At 53.7% G+C, this 20,292-nt stretch overlaps 6 protein-coding genes across 6 annotated transcripts; 1 reads left to right on the forward strand and 5 right to left on the reverse strand.

Moving 5' to 3' along the window:
• Positions 1 to 1,398: 1,398 nt before the first annotated feature.
• Positions 1,399 to 1,977, forward strand: HER10_EVM0011097 (uncharacterized protein; the record flags this gene model as incomplete). The annotated part of the gene is made up of 1 exon (XM_035480537.1): positions 1,399 to 1,977. One exon carries the CDS (start codon positions 1,399 to 1,401, stop codon positions 1,975 to 1,977), a length of 579 nt encoding a protein of 192 aa, XP_035338893.1.
• A 243-nt stretch (positions 1,978 to 2,220) lies between these two features.
• HER10_EVM0002005 (uncharacterized protein) lies at positions 2,221 to 3,429 on the reverse strand. The gene is made up of 2 exons (XM_035471735.1): positions 2,604 to 3,429; positions 2,221 to 2,504 (listed from the first exon to the last, which is right to left on the reverse strand). The coding sequence occupies exons 1-2, from the start codon at positions 3,246 to 3,248 to the stop codon at positions 2,424 to 2,426; spliced, it is 726 nt and encodes a 241-aa protein (XP_035338039.1). The 5' UTR covers positions 3,249 to 3,429; the 3' UTR covers positions 2,221 to 2,423.
• Positions 3,430 to 3,999: 570 nt separating this feature from the next.
• Positions 4,000 to 6,497, reverse strand: HER10_EVM0009407 (glycosyl hydrolase family 76). Its single transcript, XM_035478895.1, has 4 exons — positions 5,805 to 6,497; positions 5,257 to 5,736; positions 4,964 to 5,205; positions 4,000 to 4,909 (listed from the first exon to the last, which is right to left on the reverse strand). The coding sequence occupies exons 1-4, from the start codon at positions 5,890 to 5,892 to the stop codon at positions 4,346 to 4,348; spliced, it is 1,374 nt and encodes a 457-aa protein (XP_035338739.1). The 5' UTR covers positions 5,893 to 6,497; the 3' UTR covers positions 4,000 to 4,345.
• A 2,591-nt stretch (positions 6,498 to 9,088) lies between these two features.
• Positions 9,089 to 10,701, reverse strand: HER10_EVM0010242 (oxidoreductase domain-containing protein). Its single transcript, XM_035479708.1, has 2 exons — positions 9,613 to 10,701; positions 9,089 to 9,544 (listed from the first exon to the last, which is right to left on the reverse strand). Exons 1-2 carry the CDS (start codon positions 10,193 to 10,195, stop codon positions 9,198 to 9,200), a joined length of 930 nt encoding a protein of 309 aa, XP_035338824.1. The 5' UTR covers positions 10,196 to 10,701; the 3' UTR covers positions 9,089 to 9,197.
• Positions 10,702 to 11,623: 922 nt separating this feature from the next.
• On the reverse strand, positions 11,624 to 12,947 carry HER10_EVM0008762 (uncharacterized protein; the record flags this gene model as incomplete). The annotated part of the gene is made up of 1 exon (XM_035478271.1): positions 11,624 to 12,947. The coding sequence occupies one exon, from the start codon at positions 12,945 to 12,947 to the stop codon at positions 11,679 to 11,681; it is 1,269 nt and encodes a 422-aa protein (XP_035338683.1). The 3' UTR covers positions 11,624 to 11,678.
• A 2,969-nt stretch (positions 12,948 to 15,916) lies between these two features.
• On the reverse strand, positions 15,917 to 17,767 carry HER10_EVM0009999 (major facilitator superfamily transporter; the record flags this gene model as incomplete). Its single annotated transcript, XM_035479469.1, has 5 exons — positions 15,917 to 16,495; positions 16,544 to 17,135; positions 17,186 to 17,471; positions 17,524 to 17,549; positions 17,613 to 17,767. The coding sequence occupies 5 exons, from the start codon at positions 17,765 to 17,767 to the stop codon at positions 15,917 to 15,919; spliced, it is 1,638 nt and encodes a 545-aa protein (XP_035338792.1).
• Between the last annotated feature and the right edge of the window lie 2,525 nt (positions 17,768 to 20,292).

Consider the following 20,292-nt stretch of genomic DNA (forward strand, 5'->3'; position numbering starts at 1 on the left):
AAATGACACAAAGAGATGAAGTAGTCTGTCAGTCCCTTGGAGTCGCACCTGGCTTTGGGGACGGCAAACTTCACATCAGGGATGCCTCTGGCTTTGGAAGCGTCGCTCCACGGGCTGTAAGGGAGTGCTCAGCCGAATGGCAAAGTAGCACAGCTAACCATGGCCTGAGTACCATCTATTCTAAATTTCCGACCTGGACAGCAAAGTCCAACGGAATTCAGGGGCTCACTGGCATCATTGTTTCTGGGAACAATGCGCAGACACCCCTTTCCGCTGTTATTTTATCTTCGCAGCGATCTGAAAACTATGGCGGACCAAATCTTGAATTGAGATACTCCTCTGCCTAGATTCTTCGACTTGCCTTTTACATAGCCTCTTAGATGCCATCTCGGACCGCACGCGCAAGTATCGCGAGGCAGCCGGCTTCGAAAGTTGCACTTTCGCATTCCTCCGAAGCTTACTCCTCAAAATAGCTTCATCTGAGACCGTGAGTCTTGTCTTTCCCACCAACCCAATCCGATGACCCTCCATCGTGGACCGTTGTCTCAAAGAAAACATCTGGATACGAAGTTTCCCCAATTCCCCAGGGCCAAGGTTGAATCTCTTAGGTCATGCCGATGCAAGCTCAGCCAAACCGAAATCGAGCCGTGCCACCACCTCCAAGTAAGCCATCAAGCCACCACGATGCAAAGCCCACGATACTCTGATAGGACGCCTCTTTTCTCACTTCAACAGCGCTGATTGGTCTCGAGAGTTTCAGCTCCCAGAGCTGAGCCTCCTCCACACAACGCTCGTCATACCCCAACTCCAACAAACAAAGTAGAACGCCTTGCGGAGACTTTTTAAACATCATCGCGTGATGATGTAGGCCTCTTTAGGGCCTGAATCTTATCGGCCGATGCTTGTATACCGCTTCTCAAATTAAGCTTACATGGCTACTGGGTTCATGTAGCCTATTGCTATGAGACGAGGGGTTAAAAGAGTCGGCTGTAGGGCTGGCGGGGACCTCACCCGAAGGCTGAGACGTTGGAAGCCAATTCGGGCTGTGTCAGTTTACGAGATGTCGGTGAGAAAGTCGTGAGGCGCCATCTTGTGAGGACACCCGACTCGAGGCCCTTGACCGCGTTATGTGAAATTTCGAAGAGCTGGGGAGAGCCACGATACCTCTGGTTTTGCCTGATTCCCATCGGTTGCAGTAAGTCTCAAGATGAAGAGTTACCTTGAGGGCTTCGTCGTGTAGAATGAAGTTATAAATACAATAAGAGTCTTCCATCTTTCAAACGCCCATCTATCCTAATCACCACCATCCCCAGCTCACAAAATACCACCTACATCCAGCTACCCTCAAATCCCATCCCACAACCAACACTCACCAACCATCACCAAACCTCCATCGAAATGTTCCCCAAGACCGTCCTCGCCCTCCTCCTCACCGTAACCTCCGCCCTCGCATCTCCCCTGGAAACCCGCCAAGCATCAACCTACTTCACCCCCTCCTCAACCTTCACCTACAACACCCGAACCGGCGCCATCACCCCAACCTACGGCACGGCCGTCGTCTCCAAGTCAACCTCCAACGCGGGCAACGACCTCACCGCCCTCCTAACCTTCACCTACCCGCCCGCCGCCGCCGGCAAGAAGTGCCAGTTCTACTTCTACCTCGACGCCGCCACCTCCAGCGTCTCAGGCAGCCGCAAGCTCGACGTCTTCACCTCCCTGAAGCCCGCGCCCGCCGGCGGCTCGCCCGGCTGGGGCGCGGGAGGACCCGGGAACCAGAGGAACGTGAATATCGGGCGGTTGTCTGTTGTTGCGGGCGGGTATGCCACGTGGGATGCCACGTACGGGGCGTACTTGACCGCGCCGACGGATTGCAAGGCGCCTGGTACCGTGGAGGGGTTAGAGCTTGTCGGTGTTAATGATAACGATTATGTTTCGTGGAATACGCAGGTTTCTGGTGCTCGGATTGCTTACTTCTGAGCTGCTATCTTCTCGGAATGAGGGTGGGTGTGGGTATGACGGAGCAGGAGAGAAATGTATTCGATTCTTCGTCGCTCATTTGACGTTCTTGTACGTTCTTTTTACATGTTGATGCTTGTTGGAGAGGATTCGACTTAGGATTGCTTTGTAGAAAAGGGTGTCAGCCATGCTTTACCTTACACTCCCTTATAGTATATCGGATATTCACCACTGGATTATTGCTTCAATGATCTGTCTGATTGACATCCTACTTTGTCTCAGGTCGCTCAATAGTAATTGTTAGCTCTAATACCTACCCAGGGCCCTCCACAGTGATTTCTATCATCAATGCAAGAGACTAGAACTTGTCCACTACCACTTCTTTAGTCACAGATCTACACCGTCCAGACATAGAGCATCTTCTTTAGTTCCTTAATCATGCCTGAAACTCCTCTCATCTAACAGTATCATATCCCCCACGCATTCGCCATGCCCTTGAGAACCTTACAATCCCCCTTGTGCTTCTTCCAATCCTCCTTCTGGCAATCCTATATCATCAATCATCGTCAGCACATCCGCAACACACCATCACGTCCAATCCACAAGCAAGAGATGAGGTCACAACACTCAAAAGAACAAAAACTCACCTTGCCACAATACTTCGCAACAACACAAGCAGTACAACTCTTCAACGTCTCGCCCTCCCCAGCCCCCTTCCCACACCCAGCACACTCCCTCAACCACCGCCCGCCATCGTCCCTCACCCGCGCCCCCAACTCCCCAATCTGCTCCAGCCCGCCGGGGATATACTTCACCCCCGTCCCCTTCCCCTCCGGCACCCGAACAAACCCCCTCTTCCCGCCCTTGGGCGCCGTCCTCACCCCGCGCGGAACCACAATCGTCCACCCGCCCTTCACGGGCCGCAAATCGATCCCGCGGTCCTCGAATGTGACGGCGAACTCTGTCTGCTGGCGGTCGACGACCACGAGCGTCGGTTTCGTGATGGTCATGTTTTGCTTTACCTGCGCTATGAGGAACCATTCTTCCCGGGCGTCGTGGGAGGACGGTGATGATCTGGTGACTGCTGTCGACGATGATGAGGCGGATGACTTGGCGGAGCCGGAGCCGGATTGGGAGTCCGTGTAGGATGGCGGGTCGGAGGGGGCCGGCGCGTAGGAGGGCGGCTCCGAGGATGCGGCGTAGGATGGTGGATCGGCGGCGCCGGGTTCCTCGATGGGGAGGCCCTCAAAGATTGGGAAGATTGCCTCGTTGGCAAAGTCCGGGATCGGCATGCTGACTGAACTCCCGGTTGTTTTTCGGTGGCAGGGATTATGACGGGTCAAATGAGACTCTTAGTGAAGGGAAGAAATGGATGCCCAATCAATGTGAGAAGAAAAGGCCGGAATGAGCTAAATTGAGAAACGCTGTCAACAATAGTCCTGTGAGTTTCACTGAGAGGTTGGATGAGGGAGAGTAATGAGTGAACGATTGATTGGTGGGGGTGTGAGATTGATTGACCTGAGAGAGGGATCGTCCATGAGTCTCTCCCGCCCTGTGATTGGCTAGATCCATCACAGCGGAGAAACTTCAAACACCCAAAAACTGTCAAACACCAGAAAATTGACGAACCGGAGAAACGTCGGCCAGAACGATCAAGGGGACTTGGCATTGTTCCCAAAAATCCTTCTCGAACGTCTAGGCGACCGTTATGCCATGGCTCATGGCTACCTTTGCTGAAACGGCTGCCGCTACAGGATAAGACGACAGCTTTCGAGATGACATAGACTGTAACGTCTGGTCAGAGAGGCAGAACGACCGTCCGATATGCTCGGCCGTGCGAAGCAGCAGGTCGCCAGCACCCAAACTTCGGGTGTGCAGATGACAGGTCCAGCGCCTGAGCCCAGCGAGAGCCCCAACTTCGGACGAGATGGCGTCATGGCGCTGGTGGACTTCTATGCGGTCAGTTTCAGCATATGCCCAAGACGGCTGGCCTGCTCTGGACAAGAAAAAATTAGACACGGCGTGCGCGACATTCAATCATGGTTCATTTTGACATGAGAGTCTATTCTAGGAACCTATGTGTGTCGTAGTATAGCTACATTATAGACTATAGTGACCCCTCACCATTGTGAGCTATCCAGTGCCCATTACTACCGCGAGGGGGAGTGTGAAGAATGGAACCAAATCCAACAACCGCAGTGCCCAATGTTCGAATTAGGACAAATGTACAATCGTCAACGCCAAGTAAATACAATCCCAGGCCGTCCTTGGCCTCGACGCCGGTATATCCCTATTGCGAGTATGACTCGCGAGCAGGACCGTAGTGCTGCTACATTTCAAGAAAATGACGCAGAAAATTCAAGTCGTTATGTTGCGCTCATCAACCCCTTTACGCTCCGAAACTCATCCAGCCAAACGTACCGGCCGCACATCCCAGAACCAAGAAGGTCAGGATGCCCGCGCCGGCCTTATCTGCCGTTGTGACTGGCGTTTCTGTGCCGAGTAGATTGTCCGAGTGACTACCGGCGTTGGGGTCTCCCTTGGAGATACCACCAGTGGTGTTTGTTACTGGTGCCTTGACATTGCCGATGAGCAGAGATGATACGGCGCCGAGCACGTTCATCTGTTGACCGGCTCCCTTGGTGCCGTCGTACACGCCGGAGCTCCATTTGAAGCCACACGTTCGTTGGTTGTCCTGCCCTGTGCACTGCTTGATAGCCGCGTCTGCCGACGTCTTGAGAACTGGGAGAATTTTGTCGGCAGTGTAGGGTGCAATCTGCGTCGTGACCGACATCCATCGAGCGACATAGCCCTTGAAACTCAGCATATCGGTTGTGCAGGTGTTGTGCTCCTCGCAAGCAATCTCGAATGCAATGTTGTTGGGGAAGAAAATTTTCAAAGTTCCTTCGATAAGACCGTCCAAGCGTGTCTTCCACGCGGCGGCGCCATCCGTCTGGGTTGAAGTTAATATCAAGCTCATATAGATGCATGAGCAGAAGCCACTTACGTAGTTGTACATCATGGCAGCGCCGAGGATGAAAACGCCGTTGTTGTAAGAGAACTGGGCTTTGTTGATATCGGTACAATTCTGCTCAACGTGACCACCATCGTAAATGTTGTAGTCGGCATCGATAAAACCAACGGATGTCATCCAGTCCCAGGTCTTCTCAGCCCAATCGGCATACGTTTGGTTCCTGGTGTACCGGGCTAGTCTGGCACCAATGTTGAAGAAACAACCGTTTGCGATACCTATAAGCAATCAGTATCAGGTTCGTTGGAGGGCGTGAGCGTCGGCATTACTGTTCTTGTAGTTGTAACCGTTGTTAGAGAGAGGAATTTGCCAGCGGAGACCGCCTCCGCACGTGTTATCGTGTCTGTCGGGACTGGCCATGGTGTTGAAGACAGCTTGGGCGAGAGCCAGCCATTGCGCCTCATCCTCGGGTGGGTTAGGGAAACCGTCCTCGGCGGCAGTCATGGCAGACATGCCCCAGAAACCTTGGTCGTCGTTACCCAGCGAGGCAGTGTAATTAGGAGGCATGTAGTCGCGGTCGGGTCCGACCTGGTGAAGCATGGCCTGCATGACAACGTCGTTGTAGGTCGAATCGCCAGTCAAGTGCCAGTAGTCGATCATAGTTCCCCACATGGCACCAGCTTCCCACCAGTAGTAATCACCCGCTGGCGGAGGACCAGGCAAAATACCGGGCGTGTGGCCGGTCAAGTTGCCATCGTAGAAGCTCATGAGGTCGTAGGCGAGTCCTTTTGTGGTGGCCTTGATGTCATCTGGGCACGGCGTTAGTAAGGCGATAGGCCGGGGCCTGTCGAAGGCTCGAGTTGAGGGATGAATGTACCGTCAGAAGCGATGGAGTATGCAGCGCTGGCGAAACCGCTCGAGACGAGGAGCGCTGTCGCAGCGCGGGCGACGGAAGAGAATTTCATGGTGGTTATCGTCGAGTGACGTTTGCGTTGATTTGAAGCGAGCGACTGGTTGAGAGGGGAGAAACGGGACGGGAAATTGAGAAGGAAAGTCAATTCCCTTCGGTGCGGCGCGATCGGACTAGGGTCGTATCATGCGAGTATTTCGAAATAGGTCGAACGAGAAGAATGGGCGAAGAGTCGTGGAAGTGCCAGCTGTCGAAAATCGCTGCTGGAAGTTGTCGGTGTTGTTGGTTTCTGTAAACAGGCAAAACGAAGGTTGGAGGAGTAAGGAAAGGAGATGAACAGGGACGTTGGAGGGAGAAGGAAGACGAGGAGGGAGAGCCGGGGAAAGAAGGAGTGACAGCGAAGGGGTGTGGTGTGGTGTGGTGTACACTGGCACTAGGTGACTAGGTACTCAAAAGTCAGGTAGCTGGGACGCCGGGCGGGTGCAAGTGCGAGAAATGGAAAGAGGATGCCGGGATGGTGGCTGTACCGGGGACATGGAGGGCGGGCAGTTATTCGGTGGTAGGCAAGGGTCGCGTCAAGTTGCGGTACATTCACATTTATCTGCATGCCTGGGGAGTCAGTACGAGCCTACGAGGCAGGGCAGCGGGAGTAAATGGACAGCGCCAACTCAGGTTCTCGCTGTCGCAGGAATGCGGAATTGGAAAACAATGACCAACGCCTTTCCTCGTTCACCGATCGTCGAGCGTTGGCCGGTGGCTGCGCCGGCAATGTGACGTCCATCAGGTGTTGTGTATTCGTACGTCGTCCATAAGGTACGCTCTATCTACTCGTATGCCAGTGCATCCGACAGCGACACCGCAGGATTCGTAGCGTCAAGTTCCTGTGCTTCCGCGACGGTAATTCGTGCAGTGCCCAGGCGCGCCAAGTCGCCAGCGTGGAAAACAAGCAAATTCCAAGTTTTCCAGCGTCTTGTCCCGTGGTCTTGGCGATCCAGGGACAGGGCCCGAATGCCAAGAGACTGGGGGTATCCGTACGCCAGACCTCGCAAAAGGTAGCGTATGGCGTCAAGGCCGAATCTATATGTCTTGGCCCTTGAGTGGGTTGATTGTTCATTGAAACTCCTTGACTCCCTATGTATGTCTTTTGGATATTGTTTGAGGCATTGTGGCACAAATTGAGGACAGGCGAATCTGCTCTTTTCGGTTCTTCCTCGTATCCATACGATGCTTGACAAGTACCGGTACTTGCAGCGAAATAGATGGCGCTGCGAGAGGGAGCAGTGGCGCGCCGCCAACTTCCCTCCATGGCAGGACAACAAGCCCAAGGGGGAAAACCCCTGATTCAAGGTCACGAGTGAAGTCACATGATCTCCTCTCTAACCAATCAACTTGGCTGTGTAGTGGTGGAGTGCGCGGCCTTCCCTGTTTTGGCCCCCCTTTTTCTGAATGATGAATTGCGGGCCTCGCCTGGTCCTGAGGAGGTCATAGGCGGATGGAAATAGAGTGCCTTTTTTGAGTTGCTGCTGTCTCCGTCATTGCCGTCGGGTCCCGACTCCCAGCCAAACTGTGCTCTATTCGATTTCTCTCACTCTTGCATGCTGCAGCGCTTACAACTCAATGGCGTCGCCCCTCGAGTTCCCATCTCCCATCCGACGAACCATCACAACCAATCCTTCTCAATAACACAAACCACCACTAAAACATCATCCAGCCGCCAAGCCATTCAATCCAGAGAACAAGCTTTTCGTCAGCCAGATCGTCCTCTCATCGGGTCTTTGGGTCCTTGGCTCTGCTAGCTCCCTTGCTGCACAGCACCGCCCCCCTCGTGTCGCCCATGTCCAAATGGCCGCCCTGCCGCGATCTACGCGCCTGGGCATTCCCTTGGCGAGAAATTGCAGAATACTGCGCTGGGACCATCCAATATGCCCTTCCTGCCAGCGATTTAGACCTGGGGGGTCCTCTTGGTCAATATTTAACGTACGGAAAAAGTTTGCTCATTGCAAGCTGGCTGACGACTCATGCTTCGGTCCATGCACGCTTCTAGAATGCTCAATTTCCATCTGAGATATGTTTCTCTTGCTGCCCTGCATGCCTACTACGTACAAACCTCGGACGGCGGCAAGCACACGGGCAATGAAGCCGTCATCTGCGCGCACCGACAGCGTGGCTTTGCTGCCGCTAACAAACGTCCGATGCTTTTGCAGGCGAAAAGGGGCTGGGCTGGCTACCTCCCCTGGCTGACTGACTTCACCTCATCAAGCTGATCCCTCTTCAGCAACAGGTTGTGCCTTGAATAACCTGGTCTTTGAACAAATTACAATCGGCATGGAACATTTCTTTGCCAAGGCACCAAGCTGAACCAGCTTCGATGAACGCCCAGTAGGGCTGAACCTGTCTATCCCAATCAACTCGAGATCTCCCAGTCGCCAAGACTGAGCTACTATGCGCCCTCCCGTGGATCAAAAAGTCTTGGAGTCTTGGACGTCCTGTCAAGTGTGGCATCCAAGTGATGAAGAACGACACGGGCCTCTTGACAACGTCAAATCTCTAATTTGGGTCGACCAGAGCCGAGTCTGCACCGCCCCTCCGCACTCCACCACGAATCGGCAGCAGTCTGCCGTCCCCAGAGACCCTTGCTAAAGCTCCCCACGGAGACAATAACTGGAACGAGAGACGACTCAAATCGTTCCCTGCGAACGTAAATCTGGGCCCTATCTCTTGTACAGAGGGTGCTCCTACAAGTCATCGTCTGTATCCGAGATGTGGTCGAGATCGTTCGCGCTGTCTGCAATTTCGGAGGCAGCAAGGCTCTTGGTGTCAAGACTGGGGAAGAAGACGATCAATAAACCTGCCTTCTACCATAAACACGCAGGAGGCACTTCGGAGATTCGCGCGCGAGTACTGCGCGCTCTATGACACAGCACAGACCGTTGATCTTCAACCAATAACAAGCCTTGTTGGCTAAGTGGTATAGCGTCTCACTAGTACCTAGTGACATGAGAAGATCGGCGGTTCGATTCCGCCACGAGGCATTTCTTTTGAAAATTCCGTCATTTTTGCATTATTGAAGACGGCAACACGTCGATTGATGGATTTATCACTTTTCAATAGGTCCCCGAGGTCTGGTGCGGCCAATGGCTGTGACTTGAGACATAGAGACCCATGCGTAGGTACCTGATGAACCCCGTGAAACCCCCGATATAAATCATCTGTCTTGTCCACCCTGGGTTGGATATGTAAAAAAAAAATAACGCCATTAGTATTGCTAACTACTTGTACATCACTCCTCGAGACAAGTCCAGCTCAAAGTCCCATAGTTGCCTTTGAATTCCCTCGAGCATACAGAGAAGATGACGACTCTCAAGCCGCCGCAGTCTCACCTCCCTCTGTCTCATCCTCAATCTTCGCCTTGATCAACTCATATAAAATATCCGTCCTCATCGTATACTTTGTACCCTCGACGACATCATCACCAGAGTGATAAAGCCGGCTATGCTGGAAGATGAGTACCCGCCCCGCCTTGGGATCAACATCAACCTTCCTCTTCTCATCCCCGGACAAGAACGACGTCGCGCCGCCAACCAAATCGGCACCGTTATCCTTACCCGCCTCAGCGACAGAGTCATTGAGGTATAGATGAACGGTATAATGCGTCCGAAACACAGTTCCATCCTCCGCTTCTTCGCCATACGGCCCATCGCAGTGCGCTAGTACATCATCAAAGTCAGCAAGGTGCGATACCTTGCCAAAGGTGGAGGAGAAGGGGATAACTCACGTCTAAAAAACTGCCCCTTTTGATACTTCAAAAACCTCATCCGCTTGTTAAACCTCTTAAACACCCACCTCGTCTCAAACCCCTTCTCCGGCCTCCTCACCCCCTCCAACCCAGCCAACTGAGCTTCCAACCCCGGCGCAAGCCTACATCGGCCCCACAACCGATCGACAACCTCCTGCTGGTCCCAGATAATCCGATCGCTATTCCGGTACTCGGGCTCCAGTATCTCCCACCCGGGACCCATGTTAACCATCGCCGGCCGCCACGGCTCGTCCTTGTCCGGGTCCGGGCCGCGGTCTGTGGCAGAGGCCTCGGCCATGCGGAGGAGCTGGGCGCATTCGTCCGGCGTGAGGACGTTGTCTAGGACGACGGCATACAAGGGCCCGTTTTCGGGGAGGGCGGTCTTGGACCAGTCTAGTTTTTGGAGGGTTACGGCGGGCGCGGAGGCCGGGAGGGGCACGGAGAGGAAGTCGGAAGGGATGGGGACTTCGTTGGACGTGTAGGATGTTTGCTGGGGTTTAGGAGCGGCGCGTTTGGCGGGTTTGGGCTTGAGGGCCGCGGGGATGAGGTTTGAGATTGGCATTGTGTCGGATTTTTGTACTCGATAGGTGAAATTGTGTTCTTTGATAGTAGACCTTTGTGACGCTTTAGGTAGTTTGGTTGTGGTGTTTGATATCGGTGGGTGTTGATGCCTTATGGTTGTTGTGGTGATTTGCTGTTGTTGGTGCTGTTTGTCGAACGGCAATGGCTGCTTGATACTGGGTCGGCCAACTACTTGGAGTCTCAGGAAGCAATAAAAGACACAAGGACCACCTCTTCCCTCCAAAAGACACTTCAGCAGATATTTACAAAAGGACAGAAATGCGACTACCTAGCAAAGACGTCAAGGCGCAAGCGTCAGGCTTCGCCTCTTAAGTTGGTGACTAACAATGCGGCGGAGTACGGATTGGCCTCAGGTGGACAGACTTGAGGTATGTAAGCACTTGTTCCCGTCAAACCAAAACACACCAGGCTGCTTTGTTTCGGAAAATACGGCCTACAACAGACGTGTCTTCAATCCTCAACAATGTTTCCTAGAAAAATGCCTCGACATCTGCCTTGTAGATTCACGAATTGAGACGAAGACTGTTCAAGCGTGGATGCCTGCGATCGGATGCAAGTGCCTAGTGCGGGGTGAATCTCGCACAGCTGATTGGCTCTGCGCGATATCCTCTGTGCTGTGTACCTTGCTGCCTTGAAGTCTTAAGCCCCCGATACTCACTTTACTTGCGAAAGTCATAGGCTGCATAGATCTTCTTCTTGGAATTTGATTTGTCGTTGCGCATTTCCCTTCCCCTCTTGACCAGTAATGTCTGCTGTTGATAGCGCGGGCTACATAAACTATGAGCTGTGGCGGGGTGCCTAGTTGTGGCTGAATCAGATGAGAGGTGAAGGATTCTCACAGATAGGCAATGTCTGTCGAGTACGAGCATTCCTCGTAGCGTCTTCTTAAACAAATCACATGAACGGGTGAATTGATTATAAAATACAAAGATAATAGTTTGTAAAAGCAACGATAGATGTGTTCTTGTGTGAGGTACTGTTGACTCATCTCAAGGTGAGGTGTCTTGAACATGCCCAAATGCCCCCTATCCATCACTCGCTGACTACCTTCCTCAAGACCTGCTGTGCCGTTTCCTAGCAGCATGCGAATACATCGACGTTGGCATTGCTCATCTTCTCTCAGATTGCTACGTTGCAGTCAAGAACTAATGGGGAACACTCCTGATGATTTGAAGAGGGAGATTTCCAGTGCCATGAGAGGTCACCCCATTTCATATCGGTTGTTCTCTTTGAGGGCGATGAAATATCAGTAAACATTGCTTGGAAGCTTCTATGATGAAAGGAAGGATGCATGGTGAAACTCTGAGATTAAATCACGGAGAAAACTGGACGGGAGATGATTATGCGATTCACTTTTGGAATAAACTTCTTCCTACGCTCTACTTATGTACACACTGAGTTCGAAAAGCGTATTTCTACAATGCTCATCCATTCTGATATCAACAATATCTCATATCCAGGCTTCAAACCGGCTCATCGCGTTCCCTCGTCCTCCCTCCCCCTTTACTCTCTTCAACCTCACCCCCTTCATCCAACCCAGTCTTCGTCTCAGTATGCATCTCACTCAACTCAACCTGCCTTATGAAGAACGTAGCAACAAACCCGACACCAGACATGACGCAAAAGAAGATCCAAATCTTACTCAACCCATCCGTCACCGCAAGCCTCACAACCGCCCTCTGCCCCTCACCCAACCCCTCCATCACCCCGCGCGCCGCCGCCGCAATCGTCCCTCCCCTCCCAAACTTGGCAGCAACCTCGGCCGGCACGCCCGCCGCCAACAACCGGCCCTCATGCCGTCCCACGACGCTCTGGAAAATAACCTGCCCGACGACCACCCCAATCCCCAGCGCAATATGCCTCACAAACGCAAACGTCGCCGTCCCCGTCGCCACATCCGCCTGCCTCACCAGAGCCTGCAACGCAATAAGCAACGCCTGCAGATTCGGCGAAATCCCCAGGGCCGCGAGCACCTGGAAGAGGATCAACCGCGGCCAGTCCCTTCCAGCGGGCAACGTCACAAACAACCCAAACGCAATCGCCGTCAGCGCCATCGACACCCGCACAATCTCAACGTACCGCCCCGTCTTCTTGATCGTCACCCCGACGCCGATAGTGCAGACCGCCAGCGGCAGCGCCGTCGCGAGAAGCCACACGCCCGACTGGATCGGGCTGGCGCCCAGCACCGCCTGGAAGTAGAGCGGTAAGAAAAACGCAATCGCCGCGAACCCGAGCCCGTGGCAGAAGTTGGCCACGTAGCAGAAGACGACCGACGCGTCGCGGAACAGCGAGGCCGGCATGAGCGGGTACTTTGCGAAGCGCTCGACGAAGGCGAAGACGGCGTAGGTCGCGCAGCCGAAGACGACGAGGCAGATGACGGTGGGCGAGTCCCAGGGGTTCCGTAGCCCGCCAAACTGCAGCCCGAGGAGGAGCATCAACGTCGCTCCGGTGAAGGTGAGCGTGCCGAGCCAGTCAATGGCCGCCAGGCCCTTGAGAAGCGGCGTCTTGGGAGTGTGTATGCGCAAAAAGAAGACTAGGATGAGCAGCGACGCGCCCGAGATGGGCAGGTTGATCCAAAAGCACCACCGCCACGAAACATTCTCCGTCAGCCCGCCGCCGATGAGCGGTCCGATTCCGCTGGCAAGGCCCCAAACCGCACCGACGGCGCCGAAATACGCGCCCCTCTCCCGCGGGCTGAAGAGGTCCCCGACGGTGATGTTGACCAGCGCCATCAGCCCGCCGCCCCCGAGCCCCTGAACCGCTCTCCCCGCGACTAACATCGTCAGTGTGCCGGAGAGCGCCGAGACGAGGCTGCCGACCATGAAGACGATGTTGGCGATGACGAGGATCGGTTTGCGTCCGAAGATGTCGCTGACCTTGCCCCAGAAGGGAACCGAGGCGGCGTTGGCGAGCAGATAGCTCGCGCCGATCCAGGCGAACCCCGAGTCTGAGGACCCAATCTCCCGCGCGATCGTTGGTAGTGCGGTGGTGATGATGACGGCGTCGAGAGCCGCGAGGAAGACAGCCATGCAGAGCGCGAACATCAGGATGACGGTCTGGGCCCGGGTGCGGACCGGGGCGATCTTTGTGTCTGCCGTCGTGACGCTCCCTTCCCCTTGGTCATCGTCGGCGCTCCTTCTTTTCTCCCGTACGCCTCCTCCTCCTTTACCATCTTGATCGCCGTCGCCGTGCGGACTCCTGTCGTGAGAAGATGTTTCTACTTCACTCGCCATCGTGAACAGCGAGATACCTTGTTTGGTCGGGTACACGACATGCTGCCCTCAGCGAGCACCGCTTCCACAACCCACAACGCGGGACGGGCCTTAATATACATACTTTGAGATCCTCAGAGAAACACTGATGGAACACTCCAAAGATGCCTTGGTTGTCGTTGATTTGCTAGAAATGTCCCAGTGGCTCTGCGGCACAGCCTTATGGCCCGCGCCGCCGCCGCCGCCATTCACGAGAGCACATGTTCCTCGACATGAATAGGGCCATGGCTTTTCCCAGCGCGCCGGACTTTTGGCTGCTTCGGTACGACCCACATTGCCGCAATGCGAGGGCATTCGACGCAGGGTGGCAGACTGGGAGAGAGGCCGTTGGAGCAAGATGTGGCTGCACGGCGCATGCGCGGGAGCCACACTCCCCATTCTCCCTTGCCTTATCCTTCACCTCTGCAATTAGAGAAAAAAGTTCCGGATCTTTGGTCCTGGTTGGTGGCTTTACGAGAGCGACACGTGGGGGCCGTTTCCACATTGCCTCTCATTCGCTCAGACATCGCCAAGTCTTCACCTTTCCCATGAGAACCACCCCAAGAATGACGCGCAGCGAATAACAAGACAGTCGGCGCCACATCCGGAAAGTACAAAAGCGGAAAGAGAGCAGAGGGTATCAAGCTTAAGATTAGCAGAACCTACAGCCGTATAGCGAATTTGCCCGTCCCGTGGGTTGGATCTGCAAAGAAAAGAGAGGGAGAGACACAAAAAACCCCTGCCATGTCGGGCCGGACTTACGCCTCTTCGTTTTCGTGGGCTGATGCCGAGCGAATGAAAGAATTCCAACGTCAGCTTCGCATCAGCTCCCAATGCTACTTGGGTTGCTCCAACGGATGAGAGGGTGGGTTCCAAAGAAAGGAGAAAGAACATTTCTCGCCCGGCCAGCCCATTCACTCATACTGTCCAGCGCAACGTTGAACGAGGCAGGGGGGAAGCGCCCAATCCGATCGCGTAACCGGACACGGCGTGAGCACTATATAGGCAGAATGCAAGGAACGGCGCGAAGCGCGAAAGCGGGAATAAGAAGGGGAGACGATGGCCAAGGGGCTTGCTAGAGACTGAGCATCGTTTCCCGGCTCTCCGTACGTACAGACTGACAACTGCGTTTCTGATAGGCACGATTATGCGGATTGCCGACTACAGAAGTTCAGACCGACGAGAGGTGACGAGTGCGAGTGTCTTTCGAATCTTCGTTGCAGACGACCAACTTCGCCTTGCGTAACGGTTCTTGCAGGATGCAGATGCAGTTCGTCGCCATCATCGTCCGGGAAACCTGTGCTCCGGGGACCGTATGGGATGCGATCAATGCTGTGGCGGGCGGGAACTCGTCTATTTTGTCTTCATCGAGCGTGCCTCCCTGAGAGTTGATTCTCTGCTGAGCACCCACGGCTCAATTTACATGAATCTCGTATTCATGCCCTCAACTCGCCTGTTGCGACATCCCAAACGTTGACACGCGCGCGCCATGTGGTGACTCGTGATGCTCGGTGTTGTGCGTTACACATGTTGTCAACCTGCGTGCGAGCCTCGTGGGCCTCTCTGTCCTACATTCCTGATTGAGACCTTGACGGAACGGGCCATCAGTGGAAACTTGCATCGTCGGCCTCGGGGACCGGGTCAGAGGGGAATGAGACTCAATTCTGTACTATGAAAGAATGACCAGCCGTCATTATTCCCTCCATCCTGCAACATACGAACCCGTGAGCCCGAAGCTGAGGGAAGTAAGCACTATATATCATAAATCAAATTCGAATTCGCAAGCGCGCCCACGAGGTAGGACTGACGATAGCGCAGGAGCATTGTCGTCGTCGCTATCTCGGTTCAACACGCAGTCCCGGCGATGGCGTAGCAGCACTTTCGCGGTCGAGTGGCGAATATCTCGAACGACGGCGTATCTAAACACGTATGGGGTATCATCAAAATGCAAAAACAACATAAACAGAAAATCTCATCCATCACCGACTTGGAGTGTTTGTTTCCAAACCCTCCAAATTCTCCTCTTACTCCTTTTTTTTTGTTTCCCATGAGACGGACCATAATGCAATAGCGCAGCAGCATTGTCGCCAGTCATCGTCTCCAGTCCCGTACGCCGTTTCCCAGCGATGGCGTAGAAGCACTGTCGCTGTCGAGGAATCCAGCCTCATTTCCCGCCGCTCTTCGCCTGTAGCGCGGTGAACCAAGACCATTCCCCGGATGAAAAGCATATATAAACTTCGTATGGGCGTTGTTTCGTAAATGGTCGAATGTGAAAGACGTATTAAAACGAGACGCCTGTAACTGGCGCAAGAAGATAATGGCAGGTTGAGCTGCTTCAGAACGGGGCGTCGAGTAATTTGTCATTGAGAGCCGCGAGTGGTTGTTGAAGCTTCCGGAGCAGAGTATGTTCCCGATGGTTGTCGGCTCTCTGCCCCAAGATAGGAAACCATTTAGGCTTCCCGGTTTTGGTTGGAACGAGGGAACAACTTTCCAAAGCCTCGTTGCCGGGCCTCACGTCTCGCGGCGCCGTCTTCAATCTCACTGGAGGAGTCGAGGCTCGAAATCTTGTTCACGGGCTTATTTCCGAAGACCTTTAGCAGGAAGAACATGGCGAAGCTGCTGGCGATGCTCAGGCAGAGAATGCCGATCATTGCGTAGTTGCTGCGACGGTACTGATAACGGCCCTTGGCGGCGTCCTCTGGCCATCCGGTGTACAGAGCGTAGGTCGTGACAATGCTTCCAAGGTTGCCAAGGCCGGACACCAGAGCAGTCGCAGCCGCAACACCGACTTCACCGTGGCGGCGCTGGAAGATCTCGTTCGTCCATGTCATGCAGTTGGGAACGGTCGGGCCAAGACCGAACCCAACCATCAGAAGACCACCGTAGCGAGCCCATCCATTATCGAGGGCAAAAGTTACGACGAGCAGACCGGCGATCTGAAGGCAAACCGCAGCTGAGAAGATAAATGGGCGGTAGCCGTGGAATCGATCTGAGATTGGCATCATTATGAGAATCGCAATCAAGTCCATCTGCATCATGTTAATGAGCGCCCATGCAAGACAAGATAAACAACTTACGATCCAGATCGGAGCAAAAAGCAAGCTGACTTGGATGCTCGTTGCCGTAGGCACGATGGAGCGGATGATGACAGATCCATAGAGCTGCGTACCGATTCCAACGCCAACGACACCAAAGTACATGAAAGTCAAAGGCCACAGGCGCCAATCGATCAGCACCTGCAGAAGATCCTTCATAGTCCAGGGCCTGGGGTGATAGACTCGTCGGAGGTCATTGTAATGAATGACGGCATCCTGGCCGGAGAGCGCCTCTGGGGTTGCCGGAAGCCACTTCAACCAGCTTGAGCGCTGACGCTTTTGCCCAGGAGGAAGAGGGCGATCAGGAAGCCACCAAAGCAGGCAAAAGCCAAGAACCACAGCCACCAGGCCGTAGATGAGGAACATCCAGCGGAAACCAACGAGACCTCCCAAACCATCCATGAGTTGGAAACCAGCAGACACAAGGCCAACCACAGCAGCAGAGAGCTGGGCAGCAGTGAAGTACATGCCGATTCGCTTACCCGTTCGAGAAGGCGGGTAGAACAAGGTAAGGTAGTACGACATTCCAGGCCACATGCCCGCAATCACAACACCGAGCAAGAATCGCAGAAGCCTGGTTAAAGGGTTAGATCTGACAAGGAATTCGATTTGTCGTCAACATACTTGACACTCCAGGCGCTCTGCACGGCAGCGAAGCAGGTGCCAATGATACCGGTGGCAATGACAATGCGAGCCATCCAGATGCGAGGGCTCAGCTTGGCCATAACCAAATTGGAAGGGCAGTCGAAGATGACATAGGCCACGTAGAAAAGAGCCAAGGCGGTCGATGTGTCTTTGGCTGTGAGGCCGAGGACGGACATCAAGTCATGACCCTGAGCGGCATTCATTGTTTGTGCGATACCAATGTTGGACCTGATGGCAGAGCAAAGGAAGTAGAGCGTCCAGAATGCTATCAACCGTTAATCCCGTAGTGTCACTGGCGAGAGAAATGGGATGGTTACCTGGAATGATTCGAAGGTCGAGCTTCCTAGATGACTGTCAGCTTCATCGTCTGACGCAAGTCAAAGCTAATGAGGGTTTGCATACGTACCTGTAAACCCTCTCGACTGTTTCGACATCGTATTCTTCCGGCTCCTGATGAGATGGGCCGGCCGTAGGGTCCATAGTCGACGAGCCAGCTGGCGTACTGTACTCGTTGGGCTGTTTGTCATCGGCGCCATGCGCCTCCTCGTGTATGTGAGCCATACTTGACTACGAAGCAATGGGAGTGCCTGCTACGAGTCTTTTTCTGGTCACTCTCACGGACAGATGATAAAAAAGACAACGAGTGGTGTCGGCGCTCGATTATTAGCTTGGATCCTTGGAACCACAGCCAAGTTTTCAGAACTGAGCAGGGAGCTTCGCGACGGTGATCGAGGGTGGTGAAGTTTTCGCTGTCTTGGGCGAGCGGATATCATAGGCATTTTTAAGGCGTCACTTGCCGATGGGCTGGGAAGGTTGGAGGGGCACATCGGAGCTGATAGTGGATACCTCCGAGGAAGCAGCTAGGGCCGTCATCTTCAGGTGGTTCTGGCTTAGCTGCACTAGCAGATCTGGGCGGCCAGTCTCCCGAGGGACCAAAGGGAGGAGGAATTCGCTCTCAGAGACCCTTCTTCTCACTCTTCTCTGATGGGCCGTTCTCGCCCAACAGAATTGGCACTCCACTCCGGGTGGCAGGATCAGTGTGCAGTTTGCGGTGCGATTGTCGGTGGCCCGCAGCGCAGCCCACATTGCCGAGCCTCAGCGACTCCGGACTCGGTCACTAAACCGAGTCCAATCGAAGCGCCGTGACACCGGCCTCAGGTCGGGCCACAATGACACGAATCGACGGGAACAGTTCAGACCAAGAGTGGTAAAGTTGCAGATGACTAGGTCTAGCATGCGACAGAAGATGGCGGGAAGAGAGCGATTTACATCAAGTCAAAGCGTCGATTAAACTGTCAAAGTTCTTGAGGTGTTTTAAGGTTAGGAACAAGAAAACACACCGTATTTTATGGCTTTCAAGTGTTCGTATGTACGACTAGACATAGGGCTAGAAAGTGTACTCGGACAAGTTGCTGTTGCAATAATTGGTAGCTGAATGCGCGGATAGTATTCTTACCTAGAAACTAAATGGTGGTGGTGGTGGTGGCCACACGCACAGAGAATGGATGGTGGGGTTAATTTCAAGTGGTCGAGCGTCGCTTCACCCTCACAACTCCAGCTTCACTTTGACATCCAGAAACACTGCTTTATCTATCGCAAGCTTCGTTGTCAGTCCTCGATCTCCTACGTGATGATCTTGAAATTTGAGACCTTCATCCATTGCTATTGGATGCTTGGTGGACAATGGCCATGGGCCGTCACAGCCTTAAGGCATCCAAAAGGTTTTGGCCTTATCCTTTAGGAGTTGAGGGCAGATGCTCATCTCCTTCCCCCTTCTCCTCATCACAACCCCACTTCCTCCAGTCTCATCTCAATAACCACGTCAACTTGCTCTCCTCTTCATACCCGATGCTGAATCTATCGCAGCCTGCAATTCGTCAAGATCACACGTATTCACAGGCACTGGCCTGCCTGAGAACTCTCGCTCCTTATCTGCACGCTTCTCTTTGCGATATCACTGCCTGACTGGGTGCCTATCTACAACCCCTCGCCCTGCCTGATCGCCAGTTCGCCAACAACGTTGTCATACCTACACGCGACTACCTCAAGCCAGCTTCCCTTAGCTCACAAACTCAATTCGTTGGCTGCTTGCTTCACCGAAATGGTTATTGATCCACCTCGACGGAGTCCAGATCTATCTGTGAGCGGGGTAGTTCCCATCCTCCTCATGTCGTGGTAGTCGTTTCACCACGCCTGGCGATCCTGAACCGAGTCATCGGTGAACGTGACGAATAGGCTTCCAGACGAACAGGCACTCGGCTTTCTTGGCTAGGGCTAGGACTTCGCATGAACCGACGCTCTCCGCGGCCTAGACGTGTGGTACGCGGACTATTCAAGCAGCAGTGTCCCCAATGCTATAGGGTGACGACTGTACTCCCAAAGAGGGAGGTGGTGTGGGCGATGACAACGATTCACGCGTTCGCGACAGGTCCAGACGCGCGAGTGCGAAGAAGGGTCTCATACACGCCGTATCTACCAATAGGCAAGCTCATGATATGGCCCAATGATCAAGTGACAACGGTCTTGTTGTGTACTCATTCACACTGACGTCTCTCACGCGGATATCTCGCCCACTAGCACGATGCCTGATCATGAAGCTCAACAGCCGCCTACTCACATTGAGCATCTCTCAAGAGGCAGTGTACGGTGAGAGCTGATGGCATCATTGAGCCTATTCACCATCTCCTCGGATCACACATCTGTTGATAGTCATAACCAACCAGTGTTGGAACCTTGACGCTGACCTGCTGAACGGCCTCATTGAGGCTGTGTGTGAATATCTACTTCTATAACTGTACCTTATTAACTCTAGTGCGGCTCAGCTTCGCTAGAGATTACCAATCGCCGTCGAGGTATCGTGGATCTGGGGTGTAAGCTCTTCTAGGACAATCCTCCGTAAGCAACAGGTAAGTCCTTGATCCCATCTCAAGCTATACACTTCGAAATACTAAAGTACCTGAAAGAGCTGACCGGAGCTTTCTGAGCTTTAGGTGATGATCACGAGACAGCTGAATTTTCCAAATGCGCACACCCCTGCGCCGGCAGCCTTGGAGAACAACCTAATGCGTCGGCTGTGACTCACTTGG

The sequence above is a fragment of the Colletotrichum scovillei genome (genome assembly GCF_011075155.1).
Source record: "Colletotrichum scovillei strain TJNH1 chromosome Unknown Contig00001, whole genome shotgun sequence".
In the NCBI taxonomy this organism is placed as follows: Eukaryota; Fungi; Ascomycota; class Sordariomycetes; order Glomerellales; family Glomerellaceae; genus Colletotrichum; species Colletotrichum scovillei.

Coding starts and splice junctions, on each gene's coding strand:
- HER10_EVM0002005 (XM_035471735.1), bottom strand. CDS start 3,248: ATGCCGATCCCGGACTTTGCCAACGAGGCAATCTTCCCAATCTTTGAG. Junction 2,505..2,603: donor TTGCGAAGTATTGTGGCAAG/GTGAGTTTTTGT, acceptor TTGATGATATAG/GATTGCCAGAAGGAGGATTG.
- HER10_EVM0010242 (XM_035479708.1), bottom strand. CDS start 10,195: ATGCCAATCTCAAACCTCATCCCCGCGGCCCTCAAGCCCAAACCCGCC. Junction 9,545..9,612: donor AAAGGGGCAGTTTTTTAGAC/GTGAGTTATCCC, acceptor ATGATGTACTAG/CGCACTGCGATGGGCCGTAT.
- HER10_EVM0009407 (XM_035478895.1), bottom strand. CDS start 5,892: ATGAAATTCTCTTCCGTCGCCCGCGCTGCGACAGCGCTCCTCGTCTCG. Junction 5,206..5,256: donor CGGTTACAACTACAAGAACA/GTAATGCCGACG, acceptor GATTGCTTATAG/GTATCGCAAACGGTTGTTTC. Junction 4,910..4,963: donor CTGCCATGATGTACAACTAC/GTAAGTGGCTTC, acceptor ACTTCAACCCAG/ACGGATGGCGCCGCCGCGTG.